This window comes from Symphodus melops, assembly GCF_947650265.1.
Source record: "Symphodus melops genome assembly, chromosome: 15".
Taxonomy (NCBI): Eukaryota; Metazoa; Chordata; class Actinopteri; order Labriformes; family Labridae; genus Symphodus; species Symphodus melops.
In genome coordinates this window covers 9543878-9565443 of record NC_136705.1, presented here as the reverse complement: position 1 = coordinate 9565443, position 21566 = coordinate 9543878, and the positions used below count along the sequence as shown (strand labels likewise).

The 21566-nt window shown below is 39.4% G+C and overlaps 1 protein-coding gene across 4 annotated transcripts in view; it reads left to right on the top strand.

Moving 5' to 3' along the window:
- Positions 1-4456: 4456 nt before the first annotated feature.
- Positions 4457-21566, top strand: part of atrnl1a (attractin-like 1a) — a 232028-nt gene continuing 214918 nt past the window's right edge. For all 4 annotated transcript variants that reach the window (XM_079362624.1, XM_079362623.1, XM_079362626.1 and 1 more), the window contains exon 1: positions 4457-5300. In XM_079362624.1, the coding sequence (XP_079218750.1) occupies positions 5062-5300 (239 nt within the window). In that variant the 5' untranslated portion in view covers positions 4457-5061. The remainder of the gene's footprint in view (positions 5301-21566) is intronic.

The window sequence follows — 21566 nt, the reverse complement described above, 5'->3', positions numbered from 1 at the left end:
GGTATGAACTCATAGTGGAATGTGTTAACATAAAAGCCTTTCAGTGTCAAGTCAGCATTATCCAATGAACTGTTATCGGCACAAAAAGTATTTAAGAAGCTTCCACTGTCATGTTTACCTTTACCCAAGAGACTACATCTTTAACTTGGGTACCTAATTTAAAATAACAAATGTACTCATTATTTAATTTAGGGACCCAAAACTTCTTGGCAGATACTTTGAAACAGAGGCAAACAGTACTTCTTCTTCATGTACTGAGATTTGCATTGTTAGAGGGACACACTGTTGCTGGTATTGCAAAATGTACAGTCTATCCCTACTTCTTGCCAAAGCAAAAGTCTCACTGTGTTGTCATAAAGTACATTTTTCTATAGGTTGTCTTAGCAACTTTTGAACAGCAGGGGCCGCCAAAGATCACAAAAAAAATCCTAATCCTTTAATAATCTTCCTGAGGCTCATTTAATTCTCTTTGCCATCCACTTTCTCTCCCTGTGTACTCACTCTTCTCTATACTGTGTGTGTGTGTGTGTGTGTGTGTGTGTGTGTGTGTGTGTGTGTGTGTGTGTGTGTGTGTGTGTGTGTGTTCTTTATTGCCTCGGTAAAACAGCACTGATTCCATATAATATTTAGCCTCAACACATGTTTTATGGCACATCTGCTCTATTAAACACAAGGCAGCTGGCAGGGAAACACATTAATATAGGCACGGATAAAAAAAAAAAAAGAAACAGGAAACCAATGACATCGCTCTACATTCTGCATATCCTCATAATCCTCATTCATCCACATCCCTCTGGTGCAGTTATTTATTCCACCATTTAATTATAAACAAACTGTCAAAAATCAATATGAGCTTTTTTTCACCCCTCTTTTCATTTTCCTCACAATGGGTTCTGTGTGTAAGCCAATCAATATTCCTACTTTGGCCCTTTGGGGGAGGTTAAAAACAATCTATAATAGAATTCAAGTCCAGCAGCAGGAATAACAACAAGCTAAACCAATTTCCCACAGGCTAACTGGTTTAATACTGTGGCTTGATGTCTCTCAGGGCTTTAAACTAGTATTTATGTAGAGAGGTGGGTGGCAGATTGTGGTCATAATGCCTTTTAGACAGGGAATGTTGAGGAAAAACAAAGAGACATATTTATTGTTCACGTTTAGATCGAAACAGCACCAAAGATGAATAAACCTATGGTTCCAAATGACTGAAAAAAGACCTTCCAGCTGCAATATGTCTCATCACGGTGACACATGTGACATCAAACTCTTACAAACAGTTAATTTTCCACTTCAAAACCCATCCAAAAGTTCACAAATATTGATATAAACGATGCATAACTCCATTATCATCATGACCTTGTCGTTTATCTCAACTTGCAAAGGCGAAGCAGATCCCAGATCAGTATTCCCATCACTAGACAATTGATAAATACTCCCCCTAATTTAGAGGCAAGGCAGATGGTCTTGTTGCTAGCAAAAGAGCTGCAAAATTAGGGCAAAGAAAGAAGTGTATGTCTGCAGCACAGCAAGGTGTACTGGGGAGAGCAGGAGTACTGTATGTCCCAGGAGGAGTGTAGAAAGGAAGAGCCAGCCTGCACTAAACCAGCTGTTTTCCCCAGAAATGGCTGCCTGCCAGAGTACCTGCTGTTGTCAGATAAAAAAAGAATCTAAATAAGAATCAACCGGAGGTATTTACTGAGCAAAATGTGATTCAAAACTCTTGGGGAAGGCAGCAAATGACTTAAATTAATCTGGATGTCTTCCCATAAAGAAAGTGTTTGTAATGCAGATTAATTTAGTATTTATGAATTTATCATCAAAGACTTAATCTTAATTGGCTGATAAAGTTGGCTCTTTTTTGCAGTGAGAGGTGCCCTGATTTGCTAAGCACAAGCTGTCTCAGAGGGCATTCTAAATATGTTCATTTACCTTTCTTTTTGCCCAACTGGGGAGTTTATACTTACCTACTTCTTAATTATTGTTAAAGTATAATCTCTTTACAAATGTATAACATAAATGCTGCAACTATGTAGAAAGGATGGAATATTTGGTGTTGGGCCGTTCTGACGTTTGTTTAGTCAGATAGTATTGACCAATCACGTTTCAATTTTGTCTTTGGCTGTATTCTGGGTAAAAGTCGATTTTGAGAGCAAAAGAGGTGGACTGTGTTAATCATATTGCAACCCTGAAACGCAGCTGCAGTCATCTCACTATGATTCAGTTAATTCATTGATTCCTTTTTAAACACACCTGTTGTATGCCCATAACAGCTCAGTATAGACTGTTTTTGTGTCTATAGCTTTAAATGGATATGAGTTGTGTTCGACCACACCCATCTCTGGAAGGGCTTTGGTGTCTTGCGCTTTCTCGCACCATGCCCTATTACATACAATGAGAAGGAAGACTCAGAAAGCAGAATAAAGCAGAAAGCAGAAAAACTTTGCTGTGGGAGTGTCAGCCACATGGAGGAGTTAGTGCCCAGTTGTGATGTCATGAAGGAAAAATCTCCAAAAAGTATTTTTATTTGACCTTTAAATAAACTTACAGTGAGGAGTTTTTTTTAATGGTTAAGAAACCAACTGTAATTAACACTGATGCCTCCTTATGACCTATATTACAACAAACACGCCAATCAGTAACAAGACTGATTATTTCTCTGTATTTTTACTTTGTAACAGCTCAGCTATCATGGGGTAGATATCAGATGAGAAGACAAACTGCTGAGGAATCATCTTTTTATTAATCTTCTATTACCAGTAGTCTTACAGAAAATAGATTTTCACATTCCTTTACAGTAAAATCAAGATGTTTTTACTTCTGCCAATGACCCCTTTATATACACGTTTTTTCTTTTTATGAAGCTTAATTAATAATAAAAAAACAAACAAACAAACTAGTCTGTATGGTACTGAAGAAGAGTTCATTTTTGTTTTTGTTGAAATAGTTATACTATAAGACAATTCCTCAAATTCCCCTCCCTTGCTAACTGCTTTTTTTAAAAGTTTAAAGCAAAATGAGTTATGTGGGAAGTGCAGATCATTTATAAACTAGATGGAAATTTGGTAGACTAAGTTGCGATACTAAGTTGTAAAAATACAATTAATTTTTTTAATGGTTCAAGAATAATGTCAACACTCAGTCGTACACCAGTTCTCTGCTTGGATGCTGTACTGTTGCAATCAAACCTCTGGTTCAACTCTTTCTTCCTTTTTATTTCTGTGAAGCAGAGTTATATCTTGCCTCAAAAGAGCCTATCTTCTGGTGATTTGGGGATTATTGTGTTCTGGCTCGATTGATGTTTGTGAGCCTTCGGGGAGCACAAATGCAAATTTTCCAAAAGCACAGAATATCTTTTTGTCTTTAAAGCCTTTGGAGTAAGATAAAGTTATAAATCAGGAGAGACAGTTTGGGGAATTAGATCCTCTGCTGTGTCACTGTTTTTTCTTCAGGTTCCCATCATGTCTTCCTCTGAATCCACCCAGATGAATCCAGGAAATGAATAAATATATCTCTTACTTGGGTGCATACTTTCTAAACTCAAGTTGTTATTGTCCATGTTAAATAATCACTGATTTATCTCTGCAAAAAATTAACAAACTGGACACAAAATGTCACTCCAAGTTTAAAAAGTGTCTCTATTGTCAGCTAATAATCAATGGATAGATATTATTTGTGCAATATAGCATGCCTGGCCTTGCTCTAATGGAGTTAATTGTGAGTTGTGCTGTCTTCAGAATATGTCAGAGCAATTTGTTCAGCAGAAATTAGAATTTATTGCCGGGGTTTTTAAACTATCAGTCCATGGGCGCACTCTCGGTCAGTACATGTGTGTATAGGGAGTCTTTCTGTTGACTTAGTAGCAACATTGGATTTTGACACAGCTATTCCACTTATTCAGCCTTGAAAGACTAACTGATGGAACTTCCGAAACAGTTGCAGCTACAGGGATGATGGGATGCAAAAAGAGAGAAAACAAATTTCCTCCCCCCATGCCATTAACATTCGTTCTTTAGAGTAGTCAGCAGGGGGCGACTCAATTGAACTAAATAGAACTACCACAGAATTACCAAAACATCATTATTTCCTTCATCAACATTTTGCCCGACGACTTTATGCTCTGTCTAGGGTAAAGATGTGTTTATTTGTATCTAGTTTGGAGTTGAAGAATTTATCTATCTATCCATCCCCTTTTTGAACTGGCTGCATACTAAGCAAATTCATTTAAAATAAGTGCTCATTCGTACTTCATTCTGTAAAGAATTATGCGCATCTGTTAAATTCCCCAAGTTCAAACTGCCAACAGTAACCCTTACTGACAGCTTGCTTGTGCTGCAGACGGATGCCACGGTCTGTCTTTGGACGGTGTCCGTGCCTGCTGCATGCTTTAGACGTTTAAAGGGAACTGCCCCTTTAACCGTCTGACTGTACTGCTCATGCTCGGGGCATTGTGCTGGAGTTTCCCCGTCAGAGAACCAGCTGTGGAACGGAGAGCGACAGACAGCGGAGAGAGCAGACGGGGCAGCGCAGGTCTCTGTCGCATCATCTGATAAACCAACTGGGAAAGAGGGCAAGTCTTTGTCTGGGATCACATCCACGAGGAGCGCAAAACACGCCGATGATCTCAGCTCCATGGATTTATTTTCTCCTCTGGATTACTGTCTGAGATGTTGTGGCAGGATCAGTCATGGTTGTGTGTTTACATCAGAGCCTTGAGCACAGTGGAAGTTATCTGGATGACATGTGAGGCGTCGCAGAGCGCGTAAGAGGGGGTTGCTATGTTCAGACCGGATGGGTCCAATTGGGATTACGTTTACAGTTTTTGAAAGGTTTTAAACAATTCATCAAAGTTTAATCTCTATGTCCTGCCCGGAGCTTGCTCTCCATTGCTCGTATCTAGCAATGCGTAATTACTGTTATCCTGCACCTTTCCACTGGCGTCACAGATAGACAATTTAAAGCTGAATAACAACTCTCCTGATGGCATCTGATAACCTCATAGCGTAGGCTATAGGGTGCCAGTTAGTGTTACTGCCTCTTGAAGAAGGCACATAGGGGATCATCATGGTCGTTACTAGAGGGATGTGCACATGGATGGAGTCGTTCAAAAGGGATTCCCGGGTCGTCTTGAAAACATACCTTGGAGTGTTTGTGATACTCCACCTGCTGCTTAACGCAGAAGCCTCTGGGGTGTCCAAGTCCTGCGATAAAAACTGTTATTCAGGGAAGTGCATCAACGGGAGCTGCGTGTGTGACCACGGCTGGGTCGGGGATCAGTGCCAGCACTGTCAGGGAAGATTCAAGTAAGTAGTTCACAAATACAAAGTATGCCAAGAGTCAAGTCCTACACTAAAAGTTGTCATTTGCATCACATTGGTGTCATACAGTTCAAAACTGACATTAGTGGCACAAGTAGCCTAATCCCGCTAAACTGTACGATTGCCAGGTTGGTGACAGGATTTTCATCCTGTAATTAGCCTTTGACACCAGTTATACCACTGCTACTTTTGGTTTCCAACTATCATTATCTGTCTTTGAGGGGTAATTAATGCCACAAAACCTTGATGCCCAGTATTTTGCCATCAGATTAATTTACACATTTAAAAATGTGTTTTAATTTAATGCTGGGATATCCAGAAGGGATACATGGTAGGTCATACCAGTGTAGACAAGTTAAGTAGGTTCAACTGGTCCAGGTCAAACATAAGTGCATACCACTGCTCGAAAAATGTCAACATGTAATTATTTTTAATGCCCGGACAGGAGACTGCTTCTGCTGCTCAGAGTGAAACCATTGGCGTGACTGCCTCCCTTACCATCACTTTAGAGAACTACTCACAGGCTTAAAAAGCCTGTCAGGGCTGCCATCTAGCTGTTTAAAAATAAATCAGGATTCTGAGAGATGCTTTATTTGGCCTTACAGTTGAAATACTGTATGAGAAAGGTTTTGATCAAGCTGCTGACTTCTCAAGTTTATAGACAATAATGACTTTGTTAGCTTGTCTCAAACGTTTGAATAAGAGAACCGACATGTTCTCAATCTGACTGACTGCCACATGTAACTACTTCTCCAATCCTGCTAAAACACGTCACAAGGAAAAGCAGCAACAATCAATAATGATTTTGATGCAACTTCTGGAGTTTTGTTTGTTTTGGTCGTAGCTAATGGCTGCTTTAATTGCTTCGAGGGGAATACATTTTCAGCTGCAAATGAATTAAGTTGTATTAAGTGTTTAATACTTTAGCAAGCTTATCCAGGCATATTGATAATTCTTTTCATGAGATGGTGCAAAAAAAGAAAAGATTTATAAAGCAAGTCTGATTATTAACAAAACCCTAGTCATAACCTCGCCAAACCACTTCAAAAATTAGAATTTGTATGGAACTCTACTGCTCATTTTCTAGTTTTGAAGTCGAGTTATAAACAGGCACAGATCAGAAGAACGTCTGGAGGCTACAATCAAGCAACCAACATAACCCGTGACAAAGCTCAACGCTGCTAGGCCATGTTACTTTTTTAATAATCAAATTAATCTTTCTCATAATTCACCATAATATATAGAAGTGTGACATTACTTGATGGGAAGGTAAAACGTGCCTTCCAGTTCACTAATTCAGAACATTATTCATCAGCGGCAGCCATCTTTGTTGTTCATAAACATGTTTCAAATGCATTTAAACCTGCACTTTTAGAGAAATAGTTACGATTGGCAAGGAAATCTTTGTGAACATGAGTGGGATTAGACACACCTCCTATAGGGCTAAACATAGCTGATTTTTCCACAGGCAAGCAACCTAGCTCTAGTTTTTGAAATTCAAAGGAGGGTCAAGGATGCAGCAAATGGAGGATTTCTCTCACTGATTTCTAAGCACATGGCTGTGACCGGTGACCACAAGCAAAGTGTTCTCTGTAATTTTGATGCTGTGTCTCAACCATCTGTCAAGGAAAAACAATTTTGGCCATGCAATGAATGTCTTTATTGTGGTTTCAATTCAAACAGGGTAAAGAAACCAAATCTTTTCCTGTGTAATTTGTTTTAGCATCCAAACCAAAAACACTATACCTGTACAAAGGCTGAAGTAGCTTGAAGCTACAAGATGTGAGAAAGGAAATTATGTGCACTTATTGTCACCATCTGAAGAGTCAAGAGCTTGTAATGTTGTCTGTTACAACTTTCTCTGTCTTTTCACGCTATCTGCCAAACAGGTGTGGAGACACTGCGAGCAACAGGTCTGAGAATGTTAGGGAAAAAGAGAGCAGATGGCTATTTTAGAGTGATAAAAAAAGAAAAATGCTAAAATGGTCAAATGTGTTTGGAAACAGTGGCGGAGTGTAATATGGCTCAAAAATATCAATATGCTGTCATCATGCCTCCATTCAGCTACAGTTGTTAGAGCTTTGAGGGCATCAAAAAAAGTAAAAGGGCATCACAATTTTATTTTATCTCACCGAAAACGAATCATCCTCTATGTTTGCTGAATTTAAAATGCCTGGCAAGTAGCGTTGTATCCCGATTGAATAGGATAAAGAAAACCCAGTATTGGGTTATTCCATTTCTCTCAGGTTGGCGTAGAGTGGTTAAAAAAATTGTTGGTATGCCTGAACTTGTCATACACTAATGTTTAGTGTTTTGGCATCAGGTTGTTTATTGTGCTTCCTAAGATTTTCCTCTTTGAAGGGTGTGAAGTGTTTACTGGATGGTGCATTGCAGGTTATCACTATTGCCAGACTGATTGTCCTAATGATAAAGAAAGTCAACAAAGTGCTTGCTGTTAAGAATACCTTCAAGGCAGGGTTGGTGATTTTCAAAAACTAGCATGTTTTGAAAGTCGCATTCCCACAGTGCTCCGTCTACACCGACCCCCTCCACTCAGTGCTCCCTCAAAAGCCTCACTTAAGTGCACAAGCACCATTTCTCCAGAAGCAGATCCCTTTGCTCATTGCTTGCATTGTGTAGAACAGGGATGCCCAATACGTCGATCGCGATCTACCAGTCGATCACGAATGCAGTGTGGGTAGATCGCAAAGCATTATAAAGTAGATGTCAGCCTATCGTCCGTCCTCACTATGAAAAAAAAAAACGGCTCAGCGCCCTGCGCCTCCGTATTTTTACCTTTAGTTTCGTTTCATTAAAACCGAAAGTAAAGACGGTCGCGATTTGACTCTATTTGCTGAATGAATATTAAAATATGTAACGTAGTGTTAAAAGGCTTCATCAATCAAGTTATCATTTGTTGCAGCAAGAAAGGCAGAGGATCATCAGACAGAGAGGAGGAAAGGTGAGAACTGTAATAAGCTAAGAGAATGAGAAACAGTGAAGGAGCCGACAGATGAAACAGATAAAAAATAGAGATGTAAATGTAGCCTAGGCTGGAAAACGAAAGGACATGCAATCAGAATATTTCAAGGCCTCTCTCTCTCACCATAACCTATACCAAACACTTAATATACAGATACAGAGCTAAATTCTAAATAAATATATGTTTTGCATGTTTATATTAGGTAGATCATTTTGACTTTGTCATTTTATAAGTAGCTCCCATGCCCAAAAAGTGTGAGCACCCCTGGTGTAGAAACTACGTTGTCTCATGTCACATTGTCAGAGCGTGGTTGAAGTTTTTATGATCTTACAAGTGCTACAGATGACAAATTATCTTTGTTTCTTTTTTAAAAACACTTTAATTATCAATTTCTGTCAGAACCTAAAGACAATTTGTGCTGGAGAAAATGACCAACCCTGCCTTTAAAGATGCTGTCACATTGACCATGAGTTTGCACATTAACTACAGACAAGCCAAACAGGTATAATCAGGGTTGTTTGATGTTATTCCCCTTACCTTCATCCCAACTAATCCTCCCCCATATCCTCAACAGTAAATAACAATACCTTGTCACAATCACCTGCACAAGTAGCTGGCACAAGTTAAGCACAGAGAGATGGCAGCAACCTCAGTCTGATATTTTCTCCCCGGAGGATTGTATTGATCGCTCAGTCAATGTGATAGTTGTAAGAGAGGTGAAGAGAACAGGCGAAAGGCTGCACAACCGGGACAAGCTTTTCTTCTTGTGGTTGCTCAGTGTCAAGACAGTGTCCACCAATACTGAGTTGTTCTTACATGCATACACCCTGTGGAGTGTTACACAGCTCTGTCCAAAAGGTATAATAACTGTGAAGTCTGACAGCACAAATAAAGACACTGTACAAGGTATTATGAATTTGGACAATTAAAAGTGTTACCCGCAAATGTTTCTAGGATTGCAGCAGCTCATTTCCAAAGACATCTTTTTATACTCATAGCAGTGCATGAAAATACTGAAAAGAACAAGTACAGAAAATAAGCTGGGTGAAACAGAGAGAACCTCTCCAAATAAGCTAGTGAAAGAAAAAAGTGATCCAAAACTATTTATAATTAATTTCCTTTCCATTGTGTTCTCTGGTAATAGGAGTTTACATGGATTAACTCTGGTTCTAAACTGCGATCTTATTCAAGTCAAAAATAACGTTTTCAATGTTTTATCAGTGCTGACATTTTAAACAAAAGCATTCATACTTTACTCTGTTTCATTCGGCTCAGAGAAGCATAAAAAAGGAAGTATTTGCTGGATGTTCTTCATTTCTAATGGCTGGTACACTGGAGGCTCTAATACGTTTTGGGTGTGTATTTAAATGGCAGCCTCAAGTGGCCCTATGTCAGGATGAAAATGGGAAAAGCATTGATACAGTGTGAAGTGCAATAAAACAGCATTTTTGGGGAAATGACTGGGTCAAACAAAAGAAGAATTTCCCTCTGAAGAGTTACCTGTCTTACCAAAAGTCGGTGATGAATCAGTTATGTTTCATTACTTGTGCGCCGTTATCCAAACCAAATGACTTAACAAAGTGTTTTGGTCGTGAATCAAAACAAACTTTTACATTTTCTCCATGCTAAGTTGGTTGTGTAATATTGTGGACTAATCTTGTTATTCCTTACAAGACCAGTCTGAATGTACTGTAATATGTTTGTGTCGGAAAAATGAGACATAAACATGGAAATCTTCCTCTTCTATTCGTCATGTGTCATATAAGAATAAAAATACATACATTTTTATAAGCACCTTTCTGGACAAACACTGTAAAAAAAAGTCAACATTTATTACGACAATGGACAAAACCAGCATGCAATGAAAGAATTGAAATATAGGACTGTGATATTACAGCTATAATCTTAAAGTGAGAAGGAAATCTTAAACAGGTGGGTTTTGAATTGGAATTTGAAGATGGGGAGAGAGTCAATGTTGTGTATGTCAGGTGGCAGAGAGTTCCAGCGCTGGGGAACAGAGCGGCTCAAGGCTCTGTCCCCCATGGTGCTGAGGCAGGCAAAGGACCCAGTGAGGTGGATGGAGGAGGAGGATCTGAAGGAGCGGGCTGAAGTGGCGATGTTAAGGAGGTCAGACAGATATGGAGGGGCGATATTGTGGAAGGCCTTGAAGGAGGACAGGAGGAGTTTAAAAAAGGATTCTATGTTTCTCCGGGAGCCAGTGGAGTTGTTGTATAGGGTGGGGGCAATGTGATGTTATGGCAGGGTTTTGGTGACAATACAGGCAGCAGCGTTATGAACCAGTTGGAGCTTATTAGGGAGGCCAAAGAGGAGAAAGTTGCAATAATCAATACAGAAGGTGACAGGACAGTTTGCTTTGCAGACAATGATTGTGTGACTAGACACTTGGCATGCATTGAAGATAACTGAAAAATGATTTGTCCTGAAAGCAAATCGATGTTTTTTGAACGAAGTGTTCTATTATTGTCATGTACAGTATGTCATAAAATGAGCTTTTTTTAGGCGGGTATATTTCACAAACAAATCATCTATTGATCCATTTAAAAAACAACAAAAAAACAAGCTATTTTAGTTTTCTTTGTGTATGTTTGTCAAAACAAATGACCCTGATATTGTCCAAACAGTGCTGTCCAATACTTGTATCACTGTACTTGTGGCTTTATCAGAGATTGCGTGTAATAGTAAGGACAGGGCTGAAGAGCAGTGGGCCAGAGAATCAACTTGTGCCTCAATTTCACTGCTGTACCCTGAAAATACTCCATACGAAAGCCTCAGTGGTCACTAGATTGCAGTTGGGACAGACACACACACACACACACACACACACACACACACACACACACACACACAGATCCAATAAAGGAGAAATAGGGAGTACACTCTGTCTATTGATTTAAGGTTTCGGTGCTCTGTTTAGTTTTACGAGTCTGCAGTCTCACCCTGAGTTTTCCAATGGTGTTCTCTCAGATTTTTATCTGCCGTTCTTGTCCTGTCTCGAACATACAAGGGCTTGTTCCTACACACAAAACGTATTAGCAAATAATACAGGGACACACAAAAAAAATAAAAACACACAAAATTGAGTCTGGATTAGAAGAATTATGTTGTGATAAGACTGGGCAGCCTCAAACACTAGTAACTTTCCCTTGTATTCCTTTTATGAACATACCTATCCTCATCTTTGCTGAAAGAGCATTTATTACATTCAAGTGAAAGCATTAGTTGTATTATCACTTAATATTGTTTTTTGTCCTATTATTTCTCAATATGCTCGTACTATAATTTTAACTGAAAGCTGTTGGTTACAGACCAATAGGTCTTCACATAAAAACATAAAAAAACAAAAGATGCCCTGTTAGAGCCCGAAATGTATTAAAAGAAAATGTGAGAAAACACCAAAATGTAATAACTGGTTGATAATGTAACAAAATGCTGAGCCAAACAGCTTTTTGCCCAAAATGTAACAAGTTGTCAGTTAATATATTATAGGGCAGGCAAAATATTTTTCTCCTAATAATGTAACAACTTGTTACATTTTGGGCAAAAAGTTACTATGTTTTGGACTCAGCATTTTGTACCATTATCGACCAGTTAGAACTGAGAACTGTTTACATATGTAGGTAGATCAAAGAGGACAAGTATCTTCTGAAAATGACTATAGTCATAGTCAGCTGTTTTGTCCTTCAGCTGGAGCTCCAAGTTTCCAACAATGTCCTCAACCCGACTCGTGATAGTGCGGGCCGGATGTGGCCTGAGGGCCGCAGTTTGTCCAGGTCTGGGCTAGACCAATGTCCTTCAAGAAAATCAACCAATTGTGTGTCACGGCCCAAAAATGTGCGTCGGCCCACTGGGCAATACCCGGTATGCCCAATGGCCTGTCCATGCCTGTCACCAGGTCCATTGTTTTGGGGAGAAAGAGACCTCTAGATTGTCTGCTCCCGGTATTAAAAGAATTTTGAAAGCTTTTTGAGACATGTTGAATTTGAAGACTGCCATGCAGTTCCTAAATTCCCTTTGTACAATCGAGTAAGTGGCTGTTACAGTGGTGGCTCTGCTCTCCTGATGGTTCGGATTGTTAACTTTTAGGGGACAGGCGTTAAAGACCTTGTACTTTTGTGGCAGCCCTCTTTGACTTAGTAAAAATGGAAGGCAAAGGGAAAACAATTTTGTGAAGACTTATGAAAGCATTTTTGTGGTTGGATTATCTGCAAGTTTACATTTCTTTTGATTTCTAACTTATTATCAAGTGAGGAATTTTCAGGTTAGTGTTTGTCGTGGCTTCACACACAACGTCTAAGAGGCTTAATAAGTTGGCACACTCAAGGAGAACAAATCAGGACAGTACTGCACAGTACTTCAACGCTCTGGGGATGTAGACAGCTGCATGAAGACACACTTTAAGGTACAAGCTTTTCATCAGTCTAAATAGGTTACCTGTTTATCCTCGATTAACCTTGTGGCACAGGGGAGGCTGCAAAACGCTCATAGATGGACGTGACTGAAGCGCCTTGCAGTTCCACCATCAAACTGTCTAATGCTGCACATCAAAGTGAATCTATTTGCCTTAGGTTTTACTTGTATAAACCACTGCATTAATCTCACTTTGTCTCCTGCATGCTAAGTGAAGGCAGCCAGTAACACCGGAGGCCTTGTTGAAATGATCTCAAACATTTGGAGCCATTATCTTTGAACAGAGATGCAGCAGGAGGTTCTGAAAAAGGATGATGATTGTGCTAATTGATAGAGGGAAGAAAGGATACAATAAAAATAAAGCTGTTGAAATGCCCTCAGAAGCCGCATTGGAAGTGTTCGCCTCTCAGACAGATGGAGCCGAGTTCGCTGTAATAATCACACAGGAGCCTGATAAATGGACCGAGACGTCTCAGAGTTCAAACGGCTCTCTTCAGGATCGAATTTAAAAATGGGCCAGCTTCAAGTGAATCAGAAGAGTTACATCAAAGAAAACAATACCCCACCTTTACAAAGAGAAATGTAAAAATACACGGAGTACTATATTTGTCGCTGAAATGGGATTATAGTTTTTGGATTAAACCCTTCTACTACATATCTGATTTAATCTGTCTACTAATGCTGTGAGCGCAGTTTAGATGTTGTGGTGGCACAGAAAACCTATTACCCGACAGTGGAGCCCAGTTCAGTTCTGTGTGTGCGCAGCATCATCGTTCATGTCATTAGGTATTTCCCCTGTACAATTTGAAGCAGTGACCACAAGGTAAATTCAGATTGGACTGTTTTAACGCTGCAGATGTTGTAATGCTGTTTTGATAGGATTTTATTCAATCAGAATCTCATAATGGATATTGAGCACACTGGATTCCATCATAAAATAATTTGGTTAGGCTTGAAACTGTTTTAGTGACTCTCTTTCTTTGAAACCTCAACAGATACAGGTTTTAAATACATTGTCCTAAGGCTTCTCTACATAGTCAAAACCTTTACTTTAATGTAATGCTGGCTGGATGCCAAAATGCTCTTATCTGTGAAGCTGCTTTTTCAATATTAGATTACAATCATGAGAATGTGCATGCAGTTGAGGTTCTCTCGTGTAAGTGTGTGATGGTTGGACCTAAAACTCAATTGAGCTGACTTTCTCATGTCTTGATATTCATATTAAATAAGAAATGTTAAATCTAAGTAAAAATGTAGACCTTTGGCTTGGAAAAAGTGAAGTTTAATGAGGTGAACATTGTCAACTACCAATAGTTTTACTCACTCCAGTACCAGTCAGTAAACTGCAAACTAAGTAGATAGTACACATGGATTCACATTCCCCTCAGGTTCTCATGTTCCCACGTTGGGAAGATGTTAGTCCTACTTTTTTTTTTCTTTTCGTCAATGTGTAAAAAAACAACAGAAATGCTACAATGATGTTTGTCGTATCTTTATTGGGTAAATGGGGGTATCTCGGCTGTAAACACAGTTTCAGGTGCACAACCGCAAAAAAGAAAAAAAAAATCAGCACACTGAACGTCATCTGTGTTTTGGCCTTGTGCTGAAAACGCATCCTTTGTTTTGCTGCTCATATACAGGAAATATGAAGGACATTCAGTGTGCTGACTTCTCTGTCTCTTTTTAGAGGTTAGCTCTTGTCAACTGCTGAACCCACCAACATGTTAGACTTACATGACCAGACAGTCACTGATGAATGAATCTGGAACTATTCCATTTAAGTGAATGGATTGGCCTGCAAACTTACCTCTATATCAAACATCAGCATGTTCTTAGAAGTATATAAAGATAAAAGCTTGCAATTCATCAGACCAGTTATTTTTTGGCAATTTTACAGATGTACAACCAATTATAATGGAAAATATCCTTCTATCCCTTAAAACGTTAGGTGAAGTTGTTTTATCTTTTTTTTCCAGAAAATTCCACATGCTGTACAGTTTGATGAATATTAACTTGATAGCCATCGTGGGTTTGTTAATGAATAAATACATATATGATCATAATTGGCCTGACTTATATCTGGTCTACTGAATATCTGTCTGAACAGGCAAGGGACCAGACAAAATTCCAGAGAAAATAAACCTGAGCTCACAGATTCTTTTGGTTTCCAGGCTACCAAAATATTGGAGAACACAATAAACCTGGAGGCTGATGACAGCTTGTAAGAAACACAAACTGTGATAAGAAAAAATTTTAAAGCCTCAGGAGAAGATTTGGGTGCCTTAGCCAACAGGATATTCTTTTAAAAACCTAATATCTCAGAACACATATTGTTTTTAATTATAGATATACATGCTGATAGTCACAGACAAACAATCATCTCAATATCCACTTTGTGATTCTTGAAGATTAAGACAAGGAAGCCGTTCAAGGACACAAAAACCACAGGAGTGAATAGAGACAGGATAGTGCTTTTCTGACATCAGAGTCATCATCTGCTGACATGGGCTTCAACTTGTGTATCTGTGTTTGTTTGTGTGTGTGTGTGTGTGTGTCTTTAAGCTTCAGGCAGTGTGCACTGATGATGACACAGCTCATGAACTGGAGTTGCCACAGTGCGGTGCTTCTGGGTTGTAGTTTGTGTGTTTTGTGTGTGTGTGTGTGTGTGTGCATGTCTGTGTGTTTGTGATAGAGCATGTGAGTGTGTGGGAGGGAGGAGCATCGGGTGGCCATCTGTCCAGTGTGTGTTAATCCTGCTATGATGAGAGCAAAAAGCAAGGGCATCAAACACACATACATGCAGACACACACACACACACACACACACACACACACACACACACACAAACATACACAGTTGGATTGGTGGGTGTATTACATGAATCATAACCCCCTGTGTTCATCCCTCAGGCTGTAGCAGTTTCACAGAGACAGAAAAGGTCTGTTCTGATGACATCATACTCATGGGACAGTGAGTCCCGCTGACCGAGGGCACATTTATTACACTAACACTTGCGTCCCCTCCCGTCCCATGACTCTAAAATCTTTCCCTTTCAGCAATCATGGAGGATCTTCTAACCTCTTAAATGCTTAGAGCAGGACATTCCGGATGTATCCTCGGCTGTATTTAGTCATAAGTGCATTATAGGCTAGATGCTGCGCCTTTAAACCAATTATTCTTCATACACACTTTTTTTTTCTGACTCCAGCATGTTTCCTCTCATGCTGCTAGCACTACATTGTTGTCCAAATGCTTACAATAAAACGTCAGTGTCTCCTTTTCTTTGAAATCGGAAGCATATTGGACAATTTGAGTTAAAGCCAAAGTTAAAATTTACCAGGAATGTTTGTAAAAGGTTTATAGTTGCATGTCATCCCTCACTCTCTCTTCCAATATTCATTCATCATCACTTTTTCCATGTATTTTCAGATACACTGTTAGACTAGGGTTATAAAACTTAAAGAAATGGAAAGTTACTCAGGACGCAAAAAACCAATACTTGGCTTAATGGTACTGTGAGCATGTGTGGCAGGGGCTTCTTCTCCAGCTTCTGTTCCACTCCCTGCTGCCACTCAGTGTGGCTGGCCCATGCCATCTGTAGGATTAAAGTATCTGAATGTTCCCAAAGAGTGAAAAATGTGGGAAGGAAAGCCAAAGGTTCCGCACAATCTGGTTCGTCTCCTGAGGACCAGGAAGAGTCATTTTAGGCCACACATTTAACACGTTACAGAAGTCAGTAAACAGAACTGAGGGTCGTCCTATCATCAAAAGTGTTCATCCTCAGGGGATTATGGATGTTAACAGAACATTTCACAACCAATTTAAATACTTGGGCTGTGCAGTCATGCAGTGGTTAGCGCTGTTGCCTCACAGCGAGGAGGTTTCTGGTTCAAATCTGCATCATAGGAGCCTCTCTGTATGGAGTTTGTATGTTCCATCTGTGCATGCGTAGGTTCTCTCAGAGTTCTACAGCTTCCTCCCACAGTCAAAAGACATGCTGGTTAGGATAACTGGTGACTCTATGATGGGAATTTGAGTGTGACTGGTTGTCTGTCTCAATATGTCTGCCCTGTGATTGACTGGCAAACTGGCAAAGTCCATGGTGTAACCCCGCCTCTCGCCCAATAGCAACTGGGAGTGGCTCCCGTCCCCTGTTTCGAAGTCCATTTAAAGTTTGTTTGTTTTTCCATAATAACACTAGTTATATTGTATATCCACATGCAATTTAAGCAGAATAGTTTTACTCTCCACCATTTTTTGGTTCTGCTGAGACTTTAATTTTTAAGTCATTTTACCAATGTTAAGAACTGAAAAATATATATTGAAGAAAGTTTAGACTTTTCAACATTCCCCTTCCTTTATGTAGTTTTTGCTTCTTTGTTCAAGGTCAATTTTTGCTTACCATCCATACAGCTGATTAAGGAGTGTCATTGAGGATTTTTTTTTCTTGGAAAAGAAAGAAAACGGGTAATAATGTATCACCAGTTTTCCCAGGCAGTCTGCAACACTGCAAAATGGAAATGACTTTCCTTTACATTAAATCTTTATGGTAATAGTGATGTCATAACCTCTTTATCAAGCCCAACACAGCCTCAGTGGATCAATACTCATTTGGCTGTTTCCATACTCTTTAAACACACTCATCATTTACCTCCTCTGTGGTTTGTGTTTGTAGTTAAGTCCAGCATCTCTTAATCTCAAGATAATTTCACAGAAAATATCTGGACCATTAGCTTAAGTAACAGTGTCTAACTTACTTCAGGGACAATCATTTTAAAGATGTAACATATGATGACATTTTCTGAAGACTTGTGTTAATTGTAACTCAAATATTTAATCTAATAACATACGTACATTGCCTGGATGCATAGCAATAACATTTGCACTCTCGGCGACATGACTTGATCAGCATCAAGCACACATGCACATTGAGCTCAACAGAGCAGATTCAAATGGACCATATTTTGAAGTGCAGGAAAAACCCCTTCACCCTTTATAGCAGTAAATCTTAGCACTGTTCTACTGCTGTCAGTTGAATGAGAGGCTAAATTTACTCTTTCTGTTCTACATTGCTCTTTATACCGTATTCTAGGCTTTGTTTTATTTAAAAACTTTGAAGACTGTTAAAAAATGTTGTTAACGATCATTCACTTTCAGATTTCCAAAAAACACACAGGTGGAACACACAGGTTCCAAAGTTGATCCACAGTGCGCATTAGCTTCTAGCCGTCATCACACACAGACGTCACTTCATGTGATTCTTTGCAGCAAATTATTTGTATGTCTTTTTTTCTGCCTTTATTGGAGAGATAGAACAGTGGATAGACTAAATAAATCGAGGAGAGAGAGTGGGGATTAACATGCCGATAACAGCCACGGGTCAGACTCGAACCCAAGCCGCCTGAATTGAGGACCAGTTAAGTCTCATAAAACGTATTTCCTTGTTCCTCCTCTCCTTTGATTTGTTTTGAACTAAGACCCAGCTTTAGAAACACATGTGGACAGGAACTGAATATACATAAGCTATGACTCTTTAAAAATAAATCAAAATAAGTATTAATATTAACTTAACAAAAATAACAGCAACATGGAACAACATTCCAACATTTTCCCTTTTTGCAACGCTCATTTGTTAAGGAATAAAACTGCTGCAGGCGTTTCTGTTCTCTTCGTACTGTCTCTTTAAATTATCTTTTGCAATTTTATTTATGCTGGTAAAATTAGGTTCAGTCTGTGCCAGATAGGTTCAGATATTTTGAGAACAATTTAGTTAGAAGTGTTCTGCAGATTAGAGGTTCAACAATTTTAGACCTCCCACTTCACAAGCTTCACATTTAAAGTTCTTACATTCCTGTAATAGTTTGTGTTTATAAACCGATGTTCAGCTTTGCTGTCCGCACTTTGCGTGGGGTTTTGATCAGGTGTGAGTGTGCGGATGTGCAAAGATGATCCTCTAAGTATCTGCTGAGGCTGGAGTTATTCTCCTGGCAGGGAACTTTCCTCTCAGTTTCTTTCCCTCGTCCTCCTCTCATCTCTTCATCTGTAGTCAATTCATGTCTCTCTAACCATCCCAGTGGACTCACTCTCTCTCACACGCACAAGTTCATGCACAAACTCCACCCACATTGAGACATATTCCCTTCTTTCTTCCAGACTGTGTTTTCTCATGAATGATTCATCTCTTGTGCATTTGGTGGCTGTACTTCCATGTGTGCCTGTGTATACCTTAGTTTTTTTTTTTCTGTCTGTTTGTGTGTTTCCACACGTGGTCAGTGTCTGTGTTTACAGTGAATTCAGGCCCTGGATTGTTTGGGTGTTTGCTCATGTTCTCATATCTCTCAGTATTGTTTTTTTTTTTTGTTAACCTCTTCTGCCTCTGAAGTGATGCTCAGGATGCTCACTTGGGCAGGGAGTGTGTGAGTGTGTGTGAAAGAGTAAGAAAGAGATGGGAGAGATAGTTAGGACACCCATGATGTATGTGTTGATTATACACAGACTCAGCCCTAAAGTGAGGATTATTGTTGTCACGTTGGCATTGTTGCCAGGTGGCGTAGTCAGAGCTTAATGTTTGTTACAGCTGAACTCAATATTTCCTGAGGCTGTTGTTGTGCCCTGCTGCTCTTAACACCTGTTGCTAGAGCAGTTGGAAAGAAGCCAAATGAAATCAACCCCGTTTTGCTGTTCAGAAACTTGATTCTACTTTACTGATTCTACTTTATGTCTTTATGTCTGATACCTGATAGATTTTAATTACTTTTAAACAAAGTTCATCCATGAATTGTCACATGGATCTCTGTCAAGCTAAATAAATGCAAATGTGTCTCAAAGGTACCTAAGTCTTTTCAAAGCTAATTATCTTTTTGATTAAAGCTCAGATTGAAATCACATAACACATTTTTTTTAAAGCTGGGGTAACAGCCTTTCTGACAATTGAAAGTTCAGTTGGGGGGATACTTCTGCAGAGAAACAGCGCCAGAACTTGGAGTGTTTGTTCAGTCTAAAAAATACGAGATGCACCTAGCATATAAAACCTGGGGTGCTCAGTACGTGTGAGCAGTGCACCATCATACAGATGTATACTAATGTTGTGTATGTGTGTGCATAACAATGCCTCATCAATATGGGAAAAAGTCCAAATTGGGGGGGGGGGGAATCCAGGTTCACACCCTTTTCCAGGTGGAAAATAGGGTAAATGGATGCCAGGTAGCCATTAGATTCCTATGGTTCATGTTGGAAAATGAGCAATGCTTTGTATAATGGTCTTTATTAAACGAGCTGTCTTCCTACAGTGACAACCCAAAAGCTTTCTTTATGTTTGTAGAGCTTGACACCACAGAGGTTTATCATTGAACAAATGACTTAACAAAAGATAAATGTTCATGCTGTTCAGACTGAGATTATACAAGTAGTTTTGTTTCTATAAAAAAAACAAAAAACACTGGACTGTAGCTCAGTGGTAGAGTTTGTTCTCTCTCAACCAGCAATGGTTGAGCAGTCTTTGCTTTGTTTGCAATATCGTTTTTACTGGTTTAGTGAATGGAATATGGTGGTATGGATTATAGTAATGTTCCAGTCAAAAAAATGATTATAACTGAACAAAAAGGTCTTCCACTGTACTGGGACCATTTCCATATTGTACATCACTTAGAAAAACAATTAAAGCATGTTATTTGCAGGCACTGTTAGGAATCATACTCATACAAAGACTACATTAAAGTCACTGCAGGCTAATCATGGCTGCCGGGTCTATAGCAATCTATTGGGAGGGATTCTTTCAATACTCTTTATTTTTCAGTGTTTTGCTTTAGTTCTCTACAAGAATGTGTTAGTGTGAAAGGTTTGGTGTAAGAGACAGTTAAGTCAGAGCTTAGCAAGCCTTTGTTGGGTGTGGTTGTGCGGATTTTGTGGAAACTATCCCATAATATGACTGAGAGGATGACAACATAGGATAGTGATTTCAGTCTGCATGGCAACACTATACAGCTCTGAACACACAATGGTGTTTTAATGCAGACCACATGTGGAGGGGCTCACCAGAGGGGAGGACACGCACATAGAAACTCACACACACACACTCAAACAAGGACACGGACACACCTCTACTGGCTGCAGGACTCAGTGTATAATCAGTCTGTGGTCTGGCAGGGCTGGGTGCAAACTGAGTAATAATACAGTGGCCTTTTGTCACACTGTAATAAAGGCTCTATTTCTGAACACACACGCACACACACACACACGCGCGCGCACACACACACAGAAACAAACACATTCACACACGTCAGTGGGGATGCATGTACCGTGGAGCTGAATCAGGACACAAAAGACAGAATAGCTTCAGGTCTTGAGCGATGAAAAATGCTCATAATGACTTAACCCCTTTAACCAGAAAAGACAAAGATCACTGCAACATCCCAACAGAGGTCCAGCAAAAAAGTGTCTACAAATTTCTGGTAGTAGAAGCAACTGGCCTACATTGTCTTTAAAAGGTCCTGTATAGTCAAACCTGGGCCCTGTCTTTACAATAAATGAGTTCTAGACAGGGGTGAACGTATAGTTTAAAATGCCTACTTTTATTATTTAAGTAGGCTATATGGAGTAGAAGTAAACTTGTTGGTTTCTTTCATTAAAACACTTAATTTAACATCTGAATAGTTTTCAGAACAATTGACCGTAAAAGAACAGATTTTTATGAGCGAAATATCGCAAATAAATGTGTTAAAATTGATCGAGGTGTTGTATGTGGTTTAGGCAGGCAGCTGCTCTCCGCTCGTACCACCACCAAATCTTAATGTGGTCCTTTAGTGGTACTTTCACTCATGATTCTAAAGGACTTATATGT